General features: G+C 46.4%; 1 protein-coding gene across 1 annotated transcript in view; it reads right to left on the bottom strand.

Annotated features, from left to right (window-relative positions):
* HAS2 (hyaluronan synthase 2) overlaps nucleotides 1-23,761 on the bottom strand; it is a 50,762-nt gene that overhangs the window by 5,534 nt on the left and 21,467 nt on the right. The window contains exons 2-3 of the mRNA XM_048508260.1: nucleotides 16,046-16,672; nucleotides 4,020-4,121 (exon numbers count right to left, since the gene is read on the bottom strand). Of these exons, the coding sequence (XP_048364217.1) occupies nucleotides 4,020-4,121; nucleotides 16,046-16,672 (729 nt within the window). The remainder of the gene's footprint in view (nucleotides 1-4,019; nucleotides 4,122-16,045; nucleotides 16,673-23,761) is intronic.

Below are 23,761 nucleotides of genomic sequence, written 5' to 3'. Positions count from 1 at the left end.
CGGATTAAAAAGCATATACAATACAGGAAATAAATGTTAGGTCGAAGGTTAAAACTGAATCCATCGAAGACGAAGATCCTTTGGCTGGGCCGCAGGGGGGAGGTAGGGGATTTTAAGCCGCCAGAGTGGGAGGGGGCTGTATTGGCACCGGCCTCCTCCGTCGCAGTCTGGGGGTCCACCTGGATTAGTCTCTTTCAATGGAGACCCAGGTGGCCCACACAACCTGGACTGCGTTTTTCCATCTTTGACAAGCCCGGCGGTTGGCCCCTTTCCTCTCCCAGGCAGACTTTGCCACTGTGATCCATGCAACGGTCACCTCTAGGTTAGACTATTGTAACTCGCTCTACGCGGGCCTCCCCTTACGTCTGCTCCGGAAGCTGAAACTGGTTCAGCATGCGGCGGCGCGTGTTCTCACAGGTGGTGCCTTCAGAGAACACATTCAACCTGTGTTGTGCCGCTTGCATTGGCTCCCAGTTGAGTTCCGAATCATTCATAAGGTATGGGTGCTTACCTTTAAGGCCTTACGCGGCCTGGGACCTTCGTACCTTCGGGACTGTCTTACCCCATATGCACGGCCTCTACATTCATCAGAGGCCAATTTGCTGGTGGTCCCTGGCCCCTTGATGATGCGGCTGGCCTCTATCCAGGCCAGGGCTTTTACAGCTCTGGCCCCGGCCTGGTGGAACACCTTACCACCATCTATCCGGGCCCTGCGGGATCTTGGAGAGTTCCGCAGGGCCTGTAAGACCGAATTGTTCCACTGGGCCTTTGGGGGGGCCGGCCGCTGATGAGCGCTCCTTTCCCCCGCCCCTTCTCTTCCCCTTTTACACTCTGGGTCTTAATACTTATGGGGGCCCTTCGCGCTCTTATCTTATTTTCTTCCAGGGTGGGTTTATGAAGTTTTATGCTGGACGCCAATGTAATTTTGTTAATTTATTGTTTTAATGGGGTTTTAATGTAATTGTTGTTTTATTGTGTTGTTCACTGCCCAGAGCCCTTCAAGGGAGGGGCGGTATATAAAATTAATTATAAAGAAAGAAAGAAAAATAAATAAATAAATAAATCTACTGGCTTTTAGTAATTTCCAGGAGAAAGTCTGCCACTATCATACTGAGAGAAAGATCAGGATTGTCCAACAAGTAGTGTAATCTAATTAAATCGGGGAGATTGGGTAAATGTAAAGGAGTAAGATTCACATACTTGGATCTGATTTCCTTGAATCTGAGACAGTGTAGTAATTGGTGGGCCAGAGGGTTGTTAGTAGTCCCTGGCCACCAGTGGGAGCTAGGGAAATAGGGTTGTCAGATTCATGCTGGGAAACACTTGGAGATTTCGGGGTTGAGGACAGGGTTACAGTGCCACTAAGTCCACCCTACAAACATTGATTTTTTTCCAGGGGAATGAATCGCTGCAGTCTAAAGATGAGCCATAATGCTGGGAATCCCCAGGACGTGTATGGGAACTGGTATCCCCATTGTATGTAGATCTCCAACAGATGGAAATGCTCCTTCATTTGGAAGCCTCAAATTTTGCAAACTTCTTCACAGGGAAATGTTTTATAGACACCTAGACTGCAATATTTTCAGCAGATATCAAAAGGCAGAATAGATTTTAAAATATGCATCTTTCCACAGTCAACCGTGCCTCCGATATTGCATTTCAGGCTGAAACCTTCTCAACTATCTGGATGATTTCTGTTTTGGTTTGTTTACGGAGCCTTGAGTAACCTGATCTCTTCAGCAATGATTTGTAAGTCAATGAAGGCACTTCCTGTGCAAAGCTTTCTGCTCCGACTAAATTAACGTCAGGTTGGCCGCACACTTTTAAGGCTGAGCAGAAACGGCACTTCACTGTTGGGTACTTGTGACCTATGCCACACTGAGGCCGATTACCCACTGCAGGCTGTTTGCCGCCCTCTCCTTGCTCTGGTGGGAAAAGTCGTGCCAGAAGTGCTCTCACTTTCCCCGTGGGAGGTGAGAAGCACACATGGGACAAGAGGAAGTGCATCAAGAAATTTAGCCCTGATGCGCCTCCTCTCGGTGTGCCACAAAGAGGAAATGCATCAGGACAAGCCTTTTACCCCAACATGCCTCCTCTCCTGGCACGCTGCAAAGAGGAAGCATGTTGGGACAAGATTTCTTGCCCCGCAGCCCTTCTGGTCCCGCCGTGCGCCAGAGCGCCGGTGGGGAATCAGTCTGATAGTTCCTTATATGGGATAGCACATGATTTGCAAGAGAAACTAGGCCATGTGACTTCAGTGGGAGGGGAGAAGAATACAAAAAGAATTAGGAATTTTTGATAAATAAAGGGAAGATAAACTGGTTCAATCACAATGCAAAACCACAGTTTATTGAAACTATCAAAGTGAAAATGGCTAGGCAGGAGATGCATAATTTCATTCCCTTCCGCTGCACTTTCCGTGGTCAGGGAGAATTCACCTGCTGTCGTCTTCCTCCTGCAGGGAGGCCACTTTATATTTTTTGCAGGCTGCATCTGCATATTGTGAGACGATCGCCATGGCGGTGGGGGTTCATTTCTGCACGCCTGCCTAGCTATGCAAGCGTTGCAGGAAATTTTTAAACAGAGAAAAGGGTCTCCCGTGCAACTGCGCAAAAGCAACCTGGATTGTTTTTTGTGGGATCTAATCGCTGCCTGCATGGTATGCAAGTGAATGGGGAAAAGAGCAGCTGCGACTTACCGCGGCCGCCACTGCTGTTGGGGAAGGGACAGCCTCCTCGGTGGCTGCTGCCTTCCCCCAGTCGCCTCGCGAGCTCCCATTTGCTTGCGAGGTTTTCTGTTCGAGGGCGCCAAGCAGTGACGCTGGGTGCCCTGACATCAGAGGGGAGGTGGGCCGGGCAGCCTATATAAGGCTGGGCCCGGCCTGCAACCTCCCCATTTTGCCAGAGCACGCGAGCACGGGAGACTTACCAGGATGGGGGGTGGGGGGTGGTTTGCTAATAATAATGCTCGTGTCACTTCTGTTACAACTGAGAAGTAATGTCATTGCATTGGGGCAACATTCTAACACTCACCAAACACTCTATGGTTAGGTGCTGTGTGGTTTCCGGGCTGTATGGCCGTGTTCTGGCAGCATTCTCTCCTGACGTTTCGCCTGCATCTGTGGCTGGCATCTTCAGAATCCTCTGAAGATGCCAGCCACAGATGCAGGCGAAACGTCAGGAGAGAATGCTGCTAGAACACGGCCATACAGCCCGAAACCACACAGCGCCCAAGCGATTCCGCCGCGTGAAAGCCTTCGACCACTCTATGGTTAGTTTAAATATCAGGGAAAGAAAATGAAAGGCGAGGGTGGAGAAAAGGAAAGCACATAAACTGGATGAGCTATCTCCAGAAAAACACTGCACTTCCCAAACAGTGTAAAGTACAAACAAAACTGATTTGCATAACATGAATAGCAAGTCTAAACACATTAATAGTATTATAAACACATTCATTATTCAATGACATTGAATTACCAGCTGGGAATCAAGTTCATTCACAAACGGGCTCCTTCAAGCGAGAGGAAGCCATTCATGAGTAGAAGCAACACTTCAATAGTCAGAATGGCCCCCCGTTTGCGGGATTTGTGAATGAACTTGATTCCAGCGTAATTCAATGTATTGAATAAGAATGTGTTTATAATACTATTAATGTGTTTAGACGTTATAAATTAGTTTAATATCAGAGCATCACCCCAACACAATGGAATCAGTTCCAGGTTGTGCCGGAAGTGACATCAGCATGTGTTGGCACTAGCAACCCCCTGCCCCCTCGTTTTCCTCCTGCTATGCCAGGGAGTGGCAGCAGAGGAAGAGGGATTTCAGAGAGAAGTCTTCCACTAAGCTAGGAGACGTAGCAGCCATGCCTAAATCCTGCCATTTTGTTGCACTTGAGTGTACAAAGTAGTTGGCACGACCAACATAAAGTGCTCTTAGGAATTTGTAACTGAAGTGTAACAGCAGTTATATTCTAAATAAAACCAAGTGTAACAGCAGATATATTCTAAACGTTATATTCACCTGCACGTCTCCTCCAACACCACCAACCATTGGGTCTTCTTCCAACACTTTCACCATTTCCACCGATGATGCTGGATCGAGCATTGTATCGGAATCACAAACCTGTCCATAAGAAGGATATAGGGAATTGGTCAAGTTAGCAGAGTTGGGAATGTCAAAAAGTAAAAGAAGAAACAATCAAGTGGCCAAAGATGATGACATCCTGTTGCTCATTTTTCAAAAAGTCTGGTTAAAAATGGCATGAGCATCACAACTGTTGAAATTCAAGGCAAATACAAGAATTCTTCTGTTCAGTCATCTACTTATTTATTGACTTCATTTGCATATCTTGCCTTTCTTCTCAATGTGGACTGAAAGCAGCTCACACTGTTGTCCTGGCCTCACTGCTTATCCTCACAACAACCCGATGAGGTAGGTCAGCATGTGTGACTGACCAACTAAGGTCACTCAGCAAGCTTCGATAGCAAAGGAGGGGTTTCATCTTGGACCTTCCAGACCCCAGTCTGACACTCTAACCCAGAGGTCTTCAAACTATGGCCCTCCAGATGTTCAGGAACTACAATTCCCATCAGCCTCTGCCAGCATGGCCAAGTAGCAGGGCTGATGGGAATTGTAGTTCCTGAACATCTGGAGGGCCATAGTTTGAAGACCCCCTGCTCTAACCACTGTACAACATTGGCTTTTCTATGGGGAATTATTGCTAGCAGGTGGCAAGACTAGGAACAGGGATTCTGTCACTCAGCAATTCTTTTTGATAGGCAGCTCAACAGATTCCCATTCAATGTATTGTCGAAGGCTTTCATGGCCGGATTCAACTGGTTGTTGTGGGGTTATTGGGCTGTGTGGCCGTGGCCAGCCCAGCCCAGAAAACCCACAACAACCAGATCCCAATTCACTTTCAAACCTGGCCTTTGAGCTGCAGATGCTAAAACATACCTATTTGCACAGGTTAGGATTCGAATTTACCACTTGAATATTCATTTGCTTTTTTGTATAATAACTCTTTTTTTTAAGTAGAGGGGAAAAAATCCCATCCTGTTTCCTCCTTGTTTGTATTGTTACTTCTTTTCAAAGACTGTTTGTATCAGACGAATGGGCATTGAGTTAAATGAAACAGCAGTCACAGAAATTCTCTGGCTATAAAGAAAGCCTGTTCCCAGAATCAGCTATATTTATTTTATTAGTATATTGGGTTGACTTTGTTTGAACAAGGAACATGTTTTTGAGGATGGGGCATCGGAAACTCTGCGGGTGTGTGCAAGCAGAAACACTTTCTGCACTTCTGTTCCCAATTGACGGTGTGTGTGTGTGTGTGTGTGTGTGTATGTATTTGATGCCCCCCAGTTCTAAAGTTTCCCACTGTTGCAAAGGGGAAATGAATGATGAGTGAACCCAAAGAGACTTACAAAATTGGCAGAGGGTCAGGAAGAAACACGGCAACGTTTTTAATCACTGAAAAGTTCCCCCATTCGTGCAAAATGTGTATGTTGGATTTCAGAAGCCGTTTGGCCTTCCACGCCCTTCGAATGTGCACTTGGTACGGTTTGCCAGTGAGTGGTTATCAATCACGTGCATTTTGAAGAACGGGGGTAGCCAAATGGTGCCTTTCAAAGCAAACTGGTCAGGCTTCCGGTGTCTGCTGTCACATTTTAATCATGGTATAGAAAAAGCTATAGATGCTAGACCTATAGAGGACTTCAGGGGAAAAGCTGTATTTCAAAGCTAGAGAATACAGAGACAGAGGGAGAAACCATCCTCTTACCAGGGGTGGGGTGGTGAGGGGAATGATAAGAATGAAGAGAACCCCCCCCCCCTTTTGTCTCCACCTATTCTCAACCCCCTCCTAGACTTTACTCTTATTTCCTTCCCCCTTTTCTTCTCCACCCGTTTTTCCCTTCCTATGGCTTTTCCTTCGACTTTTTGGGCTTGCAAGTACTTGGTCGTTGGTTGTCTCCCTAATTACCACTCCTATGACAGGTGTAAGGATGTGGCATAGTACGCACAGAAAATGCTGTGTTTCCCTGCAAACCATGCATCCGAGAATCCCCCTGCCTTACCGACACAAAATGGCGGCTGCCTAGAGAATCCACCATAATGGTGGATGGGAGAGGGGGAAATAGAACGTTTCCTGCTTGCCGTAGTCTGCACAGGCAAGCAGGAAGTGTCCAAAACCTGGGTTAAAGGGGAAAAGTCGCTAATTTAGTGACTTTCCTCTAACCTGGGTTCAGCCAAACATAATGGGTTGGAAGCATTTGGGGGGTGAGTTCTGTGGGAACTCTCCCCCCATAATGCTTTCTTCACATCCCTGAACCCTTTATATTTGGCTTGAGGAGAATCACTCAATGTAAGACAGAGAGTCAGTGTTTTAAATTGTGATACGCTGGTTTTATATTGTATATGTTAACTGTTGGAAGCTGTCCTAAGTCCTGCTTGGCTGGGAAAACCAGGGGGATGGGGTGGTAAAAGCTGAAGAAAATAAGTAACTTATTTCTGGACAACAACACAAGACAGAATCCATATGGGAGAGAATCTCTGTTCAGGGTTGGAACATGGGAAGCAGTAGGAGAATCCACACGCAAGAAAGCCTATTTCGTGATGTAAAGATATTTTTGGGGAAAGGGGCTGTATCTCAAGGCAAAACTGAGGAAGCCATTGAAAGATATGGGTCTCTAGTGCATTTTTATTGCTCAATACCAGCCTTGGGAGAATCTCGGTGTAGATTAGGACTTTGGAATGGGAAAAAGGGCTTTGCCGTCACCTTCGTGCTGTTTTCCCAATTTCAAATGCTTCCCAAGTTGCTATCTTGTCTCTCTGGGACAAATCTAGCTGATGGAGGTCATCTAAGGGCGATTCAGCACACGAGTAAAATAGGTTCGACCCAGTTCCCTGAGAAGGGTACTAACCTAGGTCGAAGCCATTGTTGTTCCCCACTGCAACCAGCTTGATCCCAGCTTGGAGGGTGGGATCATCCTGTGCCTCTTCGCCGCTCCATTCCGATTGGCTACTGTTCTACGGCCATGTTCCATCTATCCCCACACACGTTATAGAAAAAACTGCCACAGGAATGGAGGGACGAAGGTGGCATTTTTTGATAGGCCAGCTGTACGCATGCCCGAAACACTCAGCTGTGATTGGCTGAATGGGGGACTCCTGGCACCAGAGACTCCGCACTTTACTGGAATCGAGCTGAGTTTGAGCGTGGTTCCCTGAAAAAGTAGTAGTTCCCAACTGGAGTCGGAAATTTGACCGTTACATGGGGCGAAGCTGGTACAAAACCATGTCGATCCCAGTGGTTGTGCAGAGCACAGATCGAACGCAGCTCGAACTTAGGTCGATAACGCAAGTGCGGAATCGACCTGAGGTGAGGAAATTACAAGGGAAAATTACGTTCCCCTCCTCCTGTGACGTGGTCCTCAGATCTAAATCAAAGACTTGGGTGGCTGCTTTTTAGCAGCTAAAAACATGCTGGAGACCAAGTTCTTTGGACAGCTTGTCCAATCCGACCCTCAGAGGATGTGGGGAAGTTCACCTGGTAGAGAAGCTATACTGTTAGTGGGACTGCAGGAAATGATTTGTTTACAACAGTTATTTCCCTCAGGCATCGGACACTCTGCATGGTTATTTCCCTGCAGGAACTGCAGGACTATTTAAATTCCAGCACAACCTCAGAGAATCCTCACATACACCACCCACCTTGATGACTGGCACCTCTCTCTGGTGTTTATTCAACTGGGCCTTACACGTCAATAAAGCATTTCTAGATTGTACCATACACCGGACACTTCTATCTAGTGGAAATAACAAGTATGAGATGAAGCTTTAGGATTCCCCTTTATAAGATGAACATAGGTAGCCTTCTTATACTAAGTCAGTCACACTGGTCCTTTAAATGGAGATACTAGGGACCAAATCTGGGATTTAGTGGTGCAAAGAGTGCATTATATTATCGAGCAAATGGGAGAAACAGAATGGAATAAACTGGTTGTGGTGGGTTTTCCGGACTGTGTGGCCGTGGTCTGGTAGATCTTGTTCCTAACGTTTTGCCTACATCTGTGGCTGGCATCTTCAGGGGTGTGTCACAGAGAGAAGTCGGTTACACACTGTGTCTGTGTCTAGTGGGGTATATATTGTCCATATATACCCCATTAAACATTCCCTTCTCACTAGACAGTGTGTAACAGACTTCTCTCTGTGATACACCTCCGAAGATGCCAGCCACAGATGTAGGCGAAACGTTAGGAACGAGATCTACCAGACCACGGCCACACAGCCCAGAAAACCCATCACAACCAATTGAATCCGGCCATGAAAACCTTCAACAATACATAGAATGAAGAAAGATGATGAGCATATGCAGATGTCTTGGGGCCAAACTACAAGCTACATTTTCTGGACGCAGATATCTTTGGGGCAACCTACATGTTACAGATTCTGGACTTTTCCAACCGGACTGTGACTCAGGAAGTCATACAATACACGTGCAACAGGACTCATTTCCCAGTTGTACAGGGCCCTGCTTATGATCAGGATCTTGGTGCAGGAGGAAGAGAGGAATTCAGCCCTCCCTCCCCCTGCAACATATTCCCCACTGGAGGGACTGCACATGTATTGATACCCTGTATTGATACATGTATTGATACCATGATACCATCCGGGCCCTGCGGGACCTTAATGAATTCCGCAGGGCCTGCAAGACAGAGCTGTTCCGCCGGGCCTTTGGAGTGTCCAGTCGCTGATATGTGCCCCCCACCCCCTTTACTCATTTACTTTTACCATTATTTTGTTTACATCTATGCTACCCTCCTAAGGAGGAGTCCGGCCGTTCCCTCTTTTCGGGGAGGCTTTTTAATTAATCGGGTTATGGGACGCCTGTTATTATTGTATTGACCGCTGTTTTAATGATTATAATGGATTTTAATACATGTAATAATTGTTTATTTCGTTGCAAGCTGGATATATGTTGATGTTGTTGTACACCGCCCAGAGCCCCTAGGGGATGGGGCGGTCTACAAATCTAAACAATAGATAGATAGATAGATAGATAGATAGATAGATAGATAGATAGATAGATAGATAGATAGATAGATAGATAGATAGATAGATAGATAGATAGATAGATAGATAGATAGATAGATAGATAGATAGATCGATCGATCGATCGATGGATGGATCGATCGATGGATAGATCGATAGATCGATGGATAGATCGATGGATCGATGGATCGATCGATCAATAGATAGATCGATCGATCATTAAGAGATTGAATCTGGGACTTTCTAGGTACAAAACACGTTCTTTATCTCTTAGCCATCGCTATATGAATGAAATGAAATGACAACATTAATGCCAAGTCAAGGTCAAATTGTGACAGATTTGCCCATTTTCCAGTGTGGTGTGAAATTCCGCTTCTGCTTTTCACTTTTTACCTCAGCAGCTTCTACCTTCTGGGGCCAGCCGCCGACAACCTGACAATGGCATTTCACAACTCACTTACATGGCCGAGAATATTTTGTGAAATCTTTTGAGGGGGGGGGGGGGGGCTTCAGGTCTAGTAGAACAGAGGAGCCGGGGGCGGGGGGAGAAATGTCTGCCAGACGCCCCACAGCTGGCCAGTAATCCCTGCCTGCAGCTTGTGCTTTTTGGAAATGGAGGAGCAGGCCCTACCTAATTCATTTTTAAGTGAACGGTGTGACAGAGGCTTTAAAAGCCAAGCTTTTTTTGCCTTGAGTGAGGTAATGCAGCTGTAAGCGGTGAAGCCGGCCCTGCTTGGCTGAAGGATCTCTCTTGTTTGTATTTCTAAGCGCAGACCCCGCAACCCACTCCCCACCCCGCCCTGTCCCCCTCCCGGCTTCTTAACAAGTTTTTATAGGGCTTTAAAAACTCTCCGTTTTCACAGACTCTGCCAATCCTTAGAGATACTCTTTGAGAAGAGTGCATGGACAGGGGGCCTCCAGGCTTTTCACAGGAGGAATAATGGCCTTGAAGCCCAGTTTACATCTGGCAACGAGGGGAAGTTTTTAAGATGTGGTTTTGTTCTGTTTCGTAAAAAAAAAAGAGAGGTCATTTCTGATGAGAAATACTACCCTGTTCACATGTTACAGTGAACGCCCATGCATCCATGTTTACTGTCTGTACATAAGAGAAAGTCCACATATGTTCACTTCGCAAATAAAACCAGGCGCTGGTACTGGATAGACATGTGGATTATGTCACCCATTCAGCTATGCATGCATTGAATGTTGTGTGAGAATTTTTCAACACGTGTGTGGGTGTGTATGGATATATATAAATCCAGTATACACTGCACATGGATTGTATGTGCATTCACTGTAACTTGCAAATAGGGATACAGACAGTGGTGGGATCCAAAAATTTTAGTAACAGTTTCCCATCGTGGTGGGATTCAAACTGTGGCGTAGCGCCAATGGGGCTGGGCGGGGCACGATGGGGGCGTGGCCGGGCATTCCTGGGCGCGGCTGTGGCAAGGACACAGCCACTGCACCGGTCCTTGGACGGGAAACGAATGCGCGCAGGCTGCCATGCATGCTGGTGCACCTCCTGCTAAACTGCTTCAAGTTCTGCGCGCTACTGCTGAGAGGAGGGGCGTAACTAAGGCAAAAATCACGTGGCAAAATCACCAATTAGTAACCCCCTCTCGGCACACACAAATAATTAGTAACCTACTCTCGGGAACCTGTGAGAACCTGCTGGATCCCACCTCTGGATACAGGTAAATCTCAGGGAATATTCTCTGCAGGTTTGCCAACTCTGCGTTGGGATGAGATTTTTGAGTTGAAGTTGGGGAAGAGAACAACTTCATCAGGGTATAATGCTGTAGAGTCCAGCACCTATTTTCTCCAGGAGAACAGATCTCTGTAGGTTGGAGATCAACTGGAATAGTAGATCTCCACCTGCTACCTGGAAGTTGGCATCCCTATCATGGAGGCTGCTTGCATAATGTGAACAGGTAAGTCTTCTTATTTAAGTCTACAGTGCAGGAGATTCACCTGAACCTTTCTAAAAGTGCTGCTGAACAGAGAAACAAGATAGCTGTAGATTCAGTGGTGGCCAACCTATGGTGCTGCAGATGTTCATGGTCAACAATTCCCATCAGCCCCTGCCAGCATGGCCAATTGGGGTTGATGGGAATTGTGGACCATGAACATCTGGAGCACCATAGGTGGCTACCCCTACTGTAGATTCTCCAGTTGAGTTTTCCCCTGGTCCACTTGACTGCATCTTCTCCCCTTTACAATTTGCTGTACACAACAATCCTGCAGCTGGCAAGCTTTTACAAATAGAAGGGGAAGAGTATAAAAAAGGACTGGGTGGGACAGAGAAACTGCCTTCCCTCCTGATTCAGCACCAGTCCTACACCTAACGCGAGTATGTGCCAGAAAATTTAGGGATACAGTCCAGTCACACAGTGAAGATCCTTGTACTGTGGTGGTAGTGGCGGACAAAGCAACGTTTTTTAAAAAATCTGCACAGGCAATTAAATTCCCAGCGGCCAGAAGCCCTGATGGGCAAGACTCGCCTTTGGCCTTGTCCACTTTCTAAAAAAATCCTTGGTGTTGGGGCCACCATGGTGCCCACTGGCGCCATGTTGGGAATCCCTGATCTGGACTATATTCTGGAAAGTCATTCTGGTCTCCAAGTCCTTATGGCCCAGCCCTTCTGGTTCAATCCGTCTAGTTCAGCATCTTATTTCCCCCCTTGGCTTCTCACAGTGGACAGCCCACAAGCAGGGCATAGAATCCAAGAGTCCCCAAAGTGATGCCCTACTTCTGCCTTTGAAGATGGCAGTTCCATTTAGCTATCAGGGCTAATAGCTCCAGATGGCCCATGGATTTATTTGGTTCTTTCTGCGATAGGACTTTTACAGTACTGATGTCACTTCCTAAGCCCTTGACTTCAGTGGACTTAGAATGGTTAGACCCTGCCAAGCATGGTCTTGTTAGTGTGTTTGTTTTCACAAGTGAACTATTAGTGTGCTTGCTTTCATGAGTGACACAGAAAGCACCTTTGGCTTCTCACACTATACCTATACCCACACGTAGGGAGCAGCAGTGGCATAGGAGGTTAAGAGCTCATGTATCTAATCTGGAGGAAGCGGGTTTGATTCCCAGCTCTGCCGCCTGAGCTGTGGAGGCTTATCTGGGGAATTCAGATTAGCCTGTGCACTCCCACACACACCAGCTGGGTGACCTTGGGCTAGTCCCAGCTTCTCGGAGCTCTCTCAGCCCCACCTACCTCACAGGGTGTTTGTTGTGAGGGGGGAAGGGCAAGGCGATTGTCAGCCCCTTTGAGTCTCCTGAAGGAGAGAAAGGGGGTGGGGGATATAAATCCAAACTCTTCCTCTTCTTCTTCTACTCTGATTCTGAAGAAGCCGGAAATTCACAGAGCAAAGGTTTGTGTGATGCTGGCAGTGGGGACTGCTGCAGAAGCAAAGAACCAAGTGGAAAGTTTGTGTTTTAAAGTGGAATGAATGAAGGGACTACTGAAAGGCGAGCCAGGACAAATCTTCACTTAGGGCCAGAGGCAGAAGGAGCTGTGAACTGACAAAAAAATACAGAGAGGCAAAAAGCTACATTGTTGTGGGCCAAGAAAGCTCATTTATTTATTGCACTTATACCCCACTTTCTCCCCCAGCGGGGACCCAGGCTGGCATAGATTTGGGGCACAGATTTGCTTTGATGCTCATGTGCCTAAATTTAAAAGGGGGCAATTCTGCCAAGTCAAACAGTTTCCAGACCTGCAGCTCTGTGAAAAGAAAACCACCCAGTAAAATTCTGCATTCTATGAAGGGTTGCTAACAGGCCGGGCCAAAAATGTCCTGTACCTTTAAGAGAAGGGGCAGTTGTGGGGACATTGGGATTCACTTTTGTTCTCTCCAATAACAGCAGTGGCCACTTTGCTTTAGGAAACCGCAACTGTTGTGACAAGTGACCTGTTGGGGAAGCTCCTGTTTGGTCCACGCCTTCCTCCCTTCTTTCGGAGCTAGTATCTCTCCAAAGGTCCACAGTAGCAGTCTTCGGTCACATTGGTCATTTTTCAATGTATTGTCAAGGGCTTTCACGACTGGAATCTACTGGGTTTTTTTGTGAGTTTCCGGGCTGTGCAGCCTTGGGCTGTGCAGCCTTGCCCGCATCTCTGGCTGGCATCTTCAGAAGCATGACATGGTGGGACATCCAAGGAAAGAAACATATTTCACCAGGACACGACTCTGAAGAGGTGCAAAAACTACCAGACCATTGTCACACAGCCCGGAAAACTCCCAACAGCCCATTTCAATCTGTTTATATACACTGTATCGGTCATTGCATAGGTGAACTCCATGAGATTGTGGATAGTGATAAACGTGTAAGTTTATTTACTGAGTGTAAACAAAGATGGAAGAGGAGGAGGAGGAGGAGAGGAGGAGGAGTTTGGATTTATACCCCACCTTTCTCTCCTGTAAGGAGACTCAAGGTGGCTTGCAAGCTCTTTTCCCTTCCTCTCCCCTTGTGAGGTAGGGTGGGGCTGAGAGAGTTCCAAAGAACTGTGACTAGCCCAAGGTCACCAAGCAGGAATGCAGGAGTGCGGAAACACATCTGGTTCACCAGACAAGCCTCTGCCACTCAGGTGGAGGAGTGGGGAATCAAACCAGGTTCTCCAGATTAGATTCCACCTGCTCTTAACCACTACGCCACGATGACTCTCAAAACAAAACCAGTGGACCCAGTTTGGCTAAGCTGGCATATGACTATTCTTGATTCTGAGCCAGTTTCAAGTTAGTGGATACAAGTTAGTAGATACAATGAAATTCAGGTAAGCTTAAGTGGATGAATAATGGGTTGCAGTCATTATAAAGAAACCTGATTTTTTCCCCCCGTTCATCGTGTGCGCTGTGCAGGCAGCGATTGGAGCCCGTGGAAACAATCCAGGTTGCTTTCAAGGCTTCGCATGGAGACACTTCTGTTTCTTAAAAAAAATGTCCTGCTACACATGCGTAGCTGTGCAGGCATACAGAAATGAATGCCCGACAGCCATGCCAATTGTCCCACAACACAATCAGCTGCATCAGCATAGCTGCACGTGTGCAACCTGCAGAATAATAGAAAAAGAAAAAGGGATCTCCCTGCAATGGGAGGGCAATGCTGAATGCATTGCTGTGTCAGGCAGATTCTCCCTGATTGTGGCTGGCGCGGGTGGAAGGGAGGCAAATAAAGTTCCTCCTGCCTGGCTGTTCGCACGGGGGTGGCTCCAACCTGGGATTTGGTAAAAGAATCACTGGTTTAGTGATTTTCAAAAATCACAGGTTGAGGGAAATAAAACGGGGCAAACTCATTTTGGGGGTGGGACCTGCGCTAAGTGTCCCCCCACAAAAAACCCCAATTTGTATTGCGTTCTACACCTGTTCTATTTGCCTGTGCGGAATCCACACTAAGATTGCATTGGCACATTTGAAATGGAATTCTAAGCAAAGCTAAATCGTTCTACGTTGATTTCAGGTCAATGTCACTCTGATTACAGGGGTGTGAACTTCCTGGCTATTCCCTGGAATTACAACTGATCTCCAGAGTACAGAGATCAATTTCCCTTGGAGAAAATGGGTACTCCGGAAAGCAGAACTTGTGGCATGATACCACATTTTACCCAACTACTGCCTTCCTCATGTTCTATCCCTATATCTACAGGAATTTCCCAACCTGAATGCGGTAACCCTTTCTCCTTAGAAAAGTACTGTTGGGGTACCAGTGCCCCATTTTATGCTAAACAATAACTTAGTACAGCCTAAAAGGTAAAGTTCCCCCTTCAGTCGTGTTCGACCCTGGGATACCACTGCAAGCAGTGATTTCACAGGCAAGCTGTTTTTGTGGGTAGTTTGCCATTGCTTTCCCCGGCTATTCTTTACCCCCTAGATGTGTGCTAGGTACTCATTTACTGACCAAGGAATGGATGGATGGCTGAGTTGACCATGAGCCAGCTGCCAGGATATCTGACCCCCAGGGAGCTCGAACTCCTGACCGTGTGAGTGGCAGTGCAAGCACTTAACCACTACGCCACGTGGCTCCTTAGTACAGCCTACAGGGATCCAAAACTGATTGACCTACTGTGAAATCTCAAGGACTTGGGATGTACTGGCAATGGGATCAGCCCAGCCAGGGCCTTAGAAATTTCTACAAAATCCCCAGTATTGCTAAACCTCAGTGTCACAGATTTATCCTATTCTGCTACCTTTTCTCCTGCAGAATAAAGTGTGTTTTACAATGACTGATGTCTTTGAGGATGTCATGCACAAGGTAGCGATGCTTATGTTTCTCTCATCAAAACTTAGGCTCATTCCGCACATGCAGAATAATGCACTTTCAAACTGCTTTCAGTGCTCTTTGAAGCTGTGCAGAATAGCAAAATCCACTTGCAAACAGTTGTGAAAGTGGTTTGAAAATGCATTATTTTGCCTGTGCGGAAGGGGCCTTAGACTGCAGAAAGGTTGTAGCTTAAAGGCTAAGTTATAATCTTCAATATTATACAAATTTCTTAGCTTTTAAGGTTTTGTTCTTTCGTTTGTTTATAAGATTTCATTTTTAAAAGTATGTGTTTGAATTTGTTGACTTATTATTGCCTTAATTTCAGTGGCCAATGGCCATCAAGTAAAGATTGAACTTCTCCTGCAGAATAATTTGTAAATAGCAGAGGCTGCAGGGGAAGTTGTTCTGATGCCACGATCGCTGATCTGTATTGAATGTGGCCTCCACGTTGATTTCCAAATTCATTATGGCATGGGGGAAAATAAGACACTCATCCCCCCGCAGATACTGCAGGCTCTGTCCCTGCACCGGCGTGACACGTCATTGTGTCCACTGGACAGTTAACTGTTTAAGGAGGGAACGCTTTTCAACAGGGCTGCTGTTTTCAGATAGAGAGTAAAAGGGCCACTCTGTTCACAGAAGAGCTGCAACACCCAGCCCAAAATGTACAAGACGTGCTTTCTTTGGAGCCGTGTTTGGCTTGGCAGCGAGAGAGGGCTTTTAATACCTACCTGCACATAATCCACGCTTCTCCCCAGTGCTTTGAACGCCGTGTACATAACTTCTCTTTTTCCGCCCCATTTCTGCATGATGCAAACACTTTTGTTGGACAGCACCAGTTGGGTGACGTGCTGCATGCTGTCCCGGTGGGACTCGTCGGTCTCCTCCGGACCTTTGTGATGAAAGTTATTCCTCCAGATGTACGTGGCAGATCTGTCTCTGCCCATGATTTCGCTGAAAATGTCCATCATGTAAACATCGTCTTCCGAATTCCCATCAATCACCATAATCACTTTAATTCCAGGATAGGTCAGCCTTTTCACTGACAGTAAACATTTCCTTAAGTAGTCGGGGTCCTCCTGATAGGCAGCAATGCACAGGGCCACCGTTTTGTTCAGCTTGATGGGCGTCTCGAGGGAGCGCTTCATCTTCCGGTGCTCGAGAAAGGCAAACAGGCTTTGGATGATGAGGTGCGATGCCAGGATAGCACCGTAGAGTCCGAACGAGAAATAATAGTTGTCCGTTTGGATGAACTGGTAGCCCACAATGTAAGCAGCCGAGATGCCGAGCAGAAGGGACACCCCAAACAGCGTGGTTCCGAGTATTCTCAAAATGCATATAAATCTCTCGCAATGCATCTGCAACAGAAAGGTCACCGTCACAAACCCAAGCAAAGTTACAGCATAACAATAGTCATCACAATTTGGTGAGTATACGAATACATAAAGCTGCTGCGGGCTGAATCAGACCACTGGTCCATTTAAGTTTTTAACGCTAAGTTATGGACTGGATGTATTTTAATGTTAAGTTACTGTATGTATGGGATAAGTGAAACAAATTAGGCCTCAGTGTTGATTTTAGGGTATATTATATATTACAATTACACTGGGAATTACAAGGTTGAGAGTGTGTATAGAATTTGTTGATCCTTGACTGTAATTTGCTGTATAGAATTTGTCGGTCCCTGACTGTAATTTGCTGGTCTTTGACTGTAATAAGTTGAATTGAATTGACCACGGGTCCATCAGTCGACTCAGACCAGAAGACCTATTCGATCTACTCACACAAAGAGAAGAGGACAAACGTTTTGGATTTATATCCCCCCTTTCTCTCCCATAAGGAGACTCAAAGTGGCAGAGGCGTAGCTAGGGGAAATGGAGCCCGGTGCAAAATCTGAGTTTTGCGCGCGCCCCCCCATGGGCAGCCACTGTGATGCTGGAATCCACCCCCAAACAGCATCACTTTCAATGGTGTTTAAGCTAGGGCACCCAGATTCTCCTTTTAAATCCACCTTAGAGAATCTGGGGTCCCCAGTTAAAACAAAATTGAAAGTGATGCTGTTTTGGGGTGGATTCTCCCCCACCCTAAAACAGCATCATTTTCAATGGGGGGGATATGATTGAAGTCTATAAAATTATGCATGGGGTAGAAAATGTTGACAGAGAGAAATGTTTCTCTCTTTCTCACAATACTAGAACCAGGGGGCATCCATTGAAAATGCTGGGGGGAAGAATTAGGACTAATAAAAGGAAACACTTCTTCACGCAACGTGTGATTGGTGTTTGGAATATGCTGCCACAGGAGGTGGTGATGGCCACTAACCTGGATAGCTTTAAAAGGGGCTTGGACAGATTTATGGAGGAGAAGTCGATTTATGGCTACCAATCTTGATCCTCCTTGATCTGAGATTGCAAATGCCTCAACAGACCAGGTAATCGGGAGCAACAGCCGCAGAAGGCCATTGCGTCCACATCCTACATGTGAGCTCCCCAAGGCACCTGGTGGGCCACTGCGAGTAGCAGAGAGCTGAACTAGATGGACTTTGGTCTGATCCAGCTGGCTTGTTCTTATGTTCTTATGTTCAATGTTTAAACTGGGGACCTCAGATTCTCCCTTTAAATCCATGCTGAAGGGGGTGGATTTAAAAGGAGAATCTAGGGAAAGTTGGAGGGTGCCTGCTGTCAGGCATGCAATTGTTAAGCTAGCAGCACCAAAATTTCAGGACATCTTTAGGAGATTCTCCTGATGATACCACCCAGGTTTGGTGAAGTTTGGTTCAAGGGGTCGAAAGTTATGGAGCCTCAAAGGTGTAGCCCCCATCTCTTATTAGCTCCCATTGGAAACAATGGGGGATGGGGGCACCCCCTTTGGGAGTCTATAACTTTCCCTTCCCCCCTCACAACAAACACCATGTGAGATAGGTGGGGCTGAGAGAGCTCCAAATAACTGACTAGCCTAAGGTCACCCAGATGGTCACACACAATTGGCCATGGTGGCAGGGGCTGATGGGAATTGTAGTCTGTGAACATCTGGAGAGCCATAGGTTCGCCACCATGGCTCTAGGGACTTAATTTGGGACCTTCTTCATGTCAAACAGACGCTCTACCACTGAGCCATGGCCCTGAGGATTGGGCCTTCCTGGGATTTTTAAATGGCCAGATTCTTCTCTAAATTGGTGTTGGCATCCATGGGTCAGAACTGTGGATGCCGTAACATCTAGTCCGGCCTACAATGGCGAGCTCTTCAAGAAACTAAGGAGGAAAAAGGACTTTAGATTGAAATACAAGGAGGTCTCGCACTGTGGCCAAAGTGACTGTAAAACATCATGTGGCCACTGGTTACTTCTCTAACCAGTTGATTAAAATGCTAACACCCATAAACCATTGAGCGCTAGAAACAGGGCAAATTAATTAGAAAAGATGGCTTTTCAGCTGAAAGTTCATTCCAATGGAGACCCAGTTCATAAGCATAATAGTGGTTTAACGCTTGCAAAAGAACTCTTCCCTTGCTGATGTGGTTATTCAAACTTGAAATGTGTGGGGCTTTGCCAATGAAGGTCAGCTTGCGAGCATTACTTGCTCTTATTTGATTAGATAGATTTGAGTGTACTAGAGCTTTAGAGACAAACAAGATTTTTCGGATATAAGCTTTTGAGTCTTTTGACTCCCTTCATCAGATACCATGGATGGATTTCCACTACATGCTGCTGAATTTGGTGCCTTCCATGAAGATAGTTTCAGAGAGCAATCATGGTGGTCTCCAGAAGAAAAGCTAGATTTGAGTCCAGTAGCACCTTAGACACCAACAAGATTGGGGGGTATACGTTTTTGAGAGCCAAAGCTCTAACAAAGAGACCACTGACTCTCAAAAGCTTATACCCTGCTTCCTCAGACACTAGGTAGGACAAGGAGTAATGGATTCAAGGTGAAGGAAAAGAGATTCCACCTAAACATTAGGAAGAACTTCCTGACCGCCAGGACTGTTCGACAGTGGAATTCCCTGCCTCAGAGAGTGGTGGAGTCTCCTTCTTTGGAGGTTTTTAAACAGAGGCTGGATGAACATATGCCGGGAGTGCTTTGATTGTGTGTTCCTGCATGGCAGGGGATTGGACTTGATGTTGGACATAGAGTTGGACTCTTCCAACTCTATGATTCTACCCCCCAAAATATTGTTCATTTCCAAGGTATTATTGGTCTCCCACAGACCAACACAGCTACCTTCTGAAGTTATCTTATTTGATCAACCTTGATTTGTAACCAGATTTCAGTCCCTGCTTAGCCATGGACCCAACTACAGACCTCAGAGTCCCTCCGTGTTTTAAAACAGCAGCATGTTTTACACAAACCTGCAAAACAAACACAGGTCACTTGGCTGGGATCCTAAGAACACTAAGGCCCCACTGAAAACAATGAGATTTACTTCCCAGTAGACCTGTATGGTGTTGCTCCCGCTGCCTCTCACTCTCAGTTTCCCATCTGATATGTCGTTCCTCGCCATTCATTCTATGCCAGTACACGTCCTTCAGATAATCCGAGGGCTTTTTTCCCTTGATCAACACCATAGTGGTGGCTGCTGCATTGTGTTCTGCGGTCAGCATAGCCTGTGATATATTTAGCAGACAATTGAAAGCAGCTGCAGAGAAGGCGCAAGCAGGCTAAAATCCTGGATGGCATTCTGAAAGTCTCTCAGGCCCTTTCCGCACGGGCCAATAAACACGGGTGCAGCCAGGGTACATGAGCCTGGTGCAGCCTTGGGCCATTCGGCACGGCTCTATGCGGGTGGCCCTGGAGCTAACATGGGCCACCGATGCGCCTTCACACGGAGGCGGTCGGGTTTTTTTGTACCTACCTACCACCGATGTGCAGCTACACAGGCAGGAACATATGCACCCCCAGAGCCTTGCTGATGCCAGAGGAGCCTGCCTGCCTTCGCAGATGTGAGTCGGGAGGTAAAGAAACAGGGGAAAGTGTAGCTGCATTAAAACAAAAGAATCGAAGATACTGCAATTCTTGAAAAACCCGGGTTGGGGAGGCAGTGATGGAAAATGTGAAGCGGACACACATTAGGAGCGGGATCCATGCGAAGTACCCCCACACACACGCACCCAGGTTTTATCCCGCCTTTAACCCATTTTTATGGGCCCGTGTGGAAAAGCTTCTCTGAGACAGTGGTGTGGCATAATTCTTTTTAAAACAACTGTATGGTATAGTGGTTAAGAGTGGTGGACTCTGATCTGGAGAACCGGGTTTGATTCCTGACTCATCCACATGAACAATGGACTCTTCTCTGATGAAATGGATTTGTTTTCCCATTTCCTACACATTTTATTTATTTTATTTATTTATTTATTCGATTTGGTAAACCGCCCTACCCCCAAAGGGCTCAGGGCGGTGCACAACAAACAACAATACAATAAAACAAATCGAATAACCCCAGTTAAAATACAAAACCTTAAAACTATAAAACTACGGCAGCAGTAGTAGCCTTCAATAAATAATTTGATTAATAATAGAAGACGTCTGGCACCCAACCCCAGTGATCAAACCCTGGGAAGGGAGGGGATTGGCAGATGGTCCAATAGATAGCCAGTGTGCAGGACAACACGAGGGGCGGGCTCAGCGGCTGGCTCCCTCCAAAGCCTGGTGGAACAGCACCGTTTTGCAGGCCCTGCGGAACTCTCCAAGGTCCCACAGGGCCCTAACTGCTGGAGGAAGGGCGTTCCACCAGGCAGGAGCCAGGGCAGTAAACATCCTGGCCCAGGTGGAGGCCAGCCGCATCATGGAGGGGCTGGGGACCACCAGTAAATTCACCTCCGCAGAGCGGAGGGCACAACTTGGGACGTAAGGGGTGAGACGGTCCCGTAGGTATGAGGGCCCCAGGCCGTAAAGGGCCTTAAAGGTCAGAACCAGCACCTTGAAGACATGAAGCCTGCTGGGTGACCTTGGGCTAGCCACAGCTCTCTTTGAACTGTCTCAGCCCAACCTATCTCACAAGGTGTCTGTTGTGGGGAGAGAAAGGTCTGTAAGCTGCTACGGGATTCCTTACAGGAGAGAAAGGCGGGGTATACAAACCAACTCTTCTTTTACGTTGCACAAACCAGAATCTTAAAATGGCCATGTAAATCAAGTTGCCATTTAACCCAAAGATGACAATGCTTCAAATGAATAATTAGAGCAAAATGTCCTATTCCAGATATTCATTAAAAATGGCCCTCTTTCTCATCAAACTATCATTCACGGAGGGAGGAAAGATGTCTGAGCACAACAGATCTGAAAAGCTAAGAGGGGTTGATACTTAGATGAAGGACGACTAAGGAAGAACCTGCTACAGATGGCAGTGGTAAACTGCCTCTGCTTATCACTTGCCTTAAAAGCCCCTTGCTGAGGTCACCATAAGTCATTTGTAACTGGAAGCACTTATGTACATACATGCCATTCTTGGCCTGTAGCTTGCAGCCAACTTCGTGTATGTCAAGCTGCTGGGAACTTTGATCGCTTAGGATATCCTTGAGGCTTATTATATCATTCATATACGGAGCTGTCGGATTATATTATTGTAAAATTGTATCTTTAAGTTTAATTTGCTTTGTAAGTTGCTTTAAGTCCCCCAGTGTGGGTGATAAATAGGAGAAAAGTATTCCAAATAAATGAATGAATTAAACTCTACCTAGACATATCATGGCCAGGGTGACTGAAAGTACAACATTCCAGGAGTTCAGGAAACCCCTCAGGATACCATTGGAGGAACAGTAATAACATTCATATTCTAAACAAGAATCTTGTTGTTTTGTTTTGAGTTTGTAGAGAGGCTAAATAATGTGCTGGGACTTTTTGGTTTAACAGCCTGGTGGCAGTTCTTGGCAGCTCTGATCATGACGTCAGTATAATCTTAAGTGCCATTATGATATCCAGTGTTTTATTAAAGTCTCATGATAAGACAAGATCATATTTCAAACAGCAGAGTCCATTATAATTAGTTGGTTAGAGCCAGATCCTTCAGTACCAGGGAGAGCTCCTACAGGTAGCAGGAGTGGACTCTAGAGTCCAACAATCATTTCAGGGTCAAACAAATCTCAGCAACTGCAGCTCTTACATTTAAACATGGATCTGCTGCTATGTAGAAGGTGGGGTGGTGTGTGTGTGCTTATATTAAGAACAAAAGAGGGATGCAACTGCAGGACAAAGTCCACCAGGTGCAGTTCACCAGTGCCACCTTGACAGATCTGCCTGCCAGGACATTACATAAGAAGCATCTTGCTTGATTGGATCAGAGGTCTACCCAGTCCAGCATCTTGCCTCACACAGTGGTCAACCTGTTCCTCTGGAGGGTCAAAAATAAGACTTAGTGGCCATGGGCCCATTTTGCTTCCCAGCATTTGTATTCAAAGGTTTGCGGTCCCCAAACAAGAAGGTCCCCTATAGTCACCCTGGCCAGTAGCAAGAACTAGAACAGGGGTCTGCAACCTGCAGCTCTCCAGATGTTCATGGACTACAAATGCCATCAGCCCCTGCTTGCAATTGGCCATGCTGGCAGGGGCTGATGGGAATTGTAGCCCATGAACATCTGGAGAGCCACAAGTTGCAGACCCCTGAACTTGAACCACAACAAAATAGTACCCCTCTGAAACCAATTTCAACAACTTATGAGCAATTCAAGGGAGCTTAGAGTGATGGACTACCCTGAACCATCCCTTTAAGTAGGTCTAGAGACCAAAATACTGGATCAAGGCATATGAAAAGGACCTGGCCACAAACTCACTGGATACCATTAAGTCTATACAACCCTGTTAGATAGGTTAGCAAAATTCTCATATTACAGATAGGGGTTTTGGGGGGGGGGGGGCAACTGAGAGACGGTGGCTTATTTAAAATTACCCACTGAACTAAAGCGAGAATTGAAGCTAGGACCTCCCAGACAGCATCTCGTCTTGACACTCACTATATGACACCAGCGCTCTTCGAGTCTGAGCTTGCCGATAAAGCCGTAAGTGGCAAACCAGCTTCCTTAGCTGTGGAGCTCAGTTCTGCTTATACTAATATTAGAAGGATTTGTGGCAGGGAGGGAGAGGTGACAGACGATGTCTCCGACTCCTTTCAAGGACTTGAAATAGAATCTGACAACTTCTGGCATTCTCAGCTCAGCTGTCTCAGGAAAATCCGTAATGCTAAACTCTGAGTTATGCATGATCTAGCAGGAATGCAAGATCTGACATGAGTTTAAGATGCTGAGACACCATAATAATGAACAAAGTGTAAATTGGGGAGGGGGGGGGAGAGGAGGCTCTCATGGATAAAGAGACTAAATAGTGCAAAAAAAAATATCAGAATTCCTCCATTTCGATGGGGAGCAGGGCAACATTTAGCAACACCTGCTAAAGATGTACTATTTATCTCGGATAAACCCAAGACTAAATCGTGAAAAAAGTATGACCGTCTAAACGTCAAAGT

This window comes from Sphaerodactylus townsendi, linkage group LG09 (genome assembly GCF_021028975.2).
Source record: "Sphaerodactylus townsendi isolate TG3544 linkage group LG09, MPM_Stown_v2.3, whole genome shotgun sequence".
Lineage (NCBI taxonomy): Eukaryota > Metazoa > Chordata > Lepidosauria > Squamata > Sphaerodactylidae > Sphaerodactylus > Sphaerodactylus townsendi.
The sequence above is the reverse complement of the archived record's forward strand: the minus strand, read 5'-3'. Positions and strand labels throughout refer to the sequence as shown.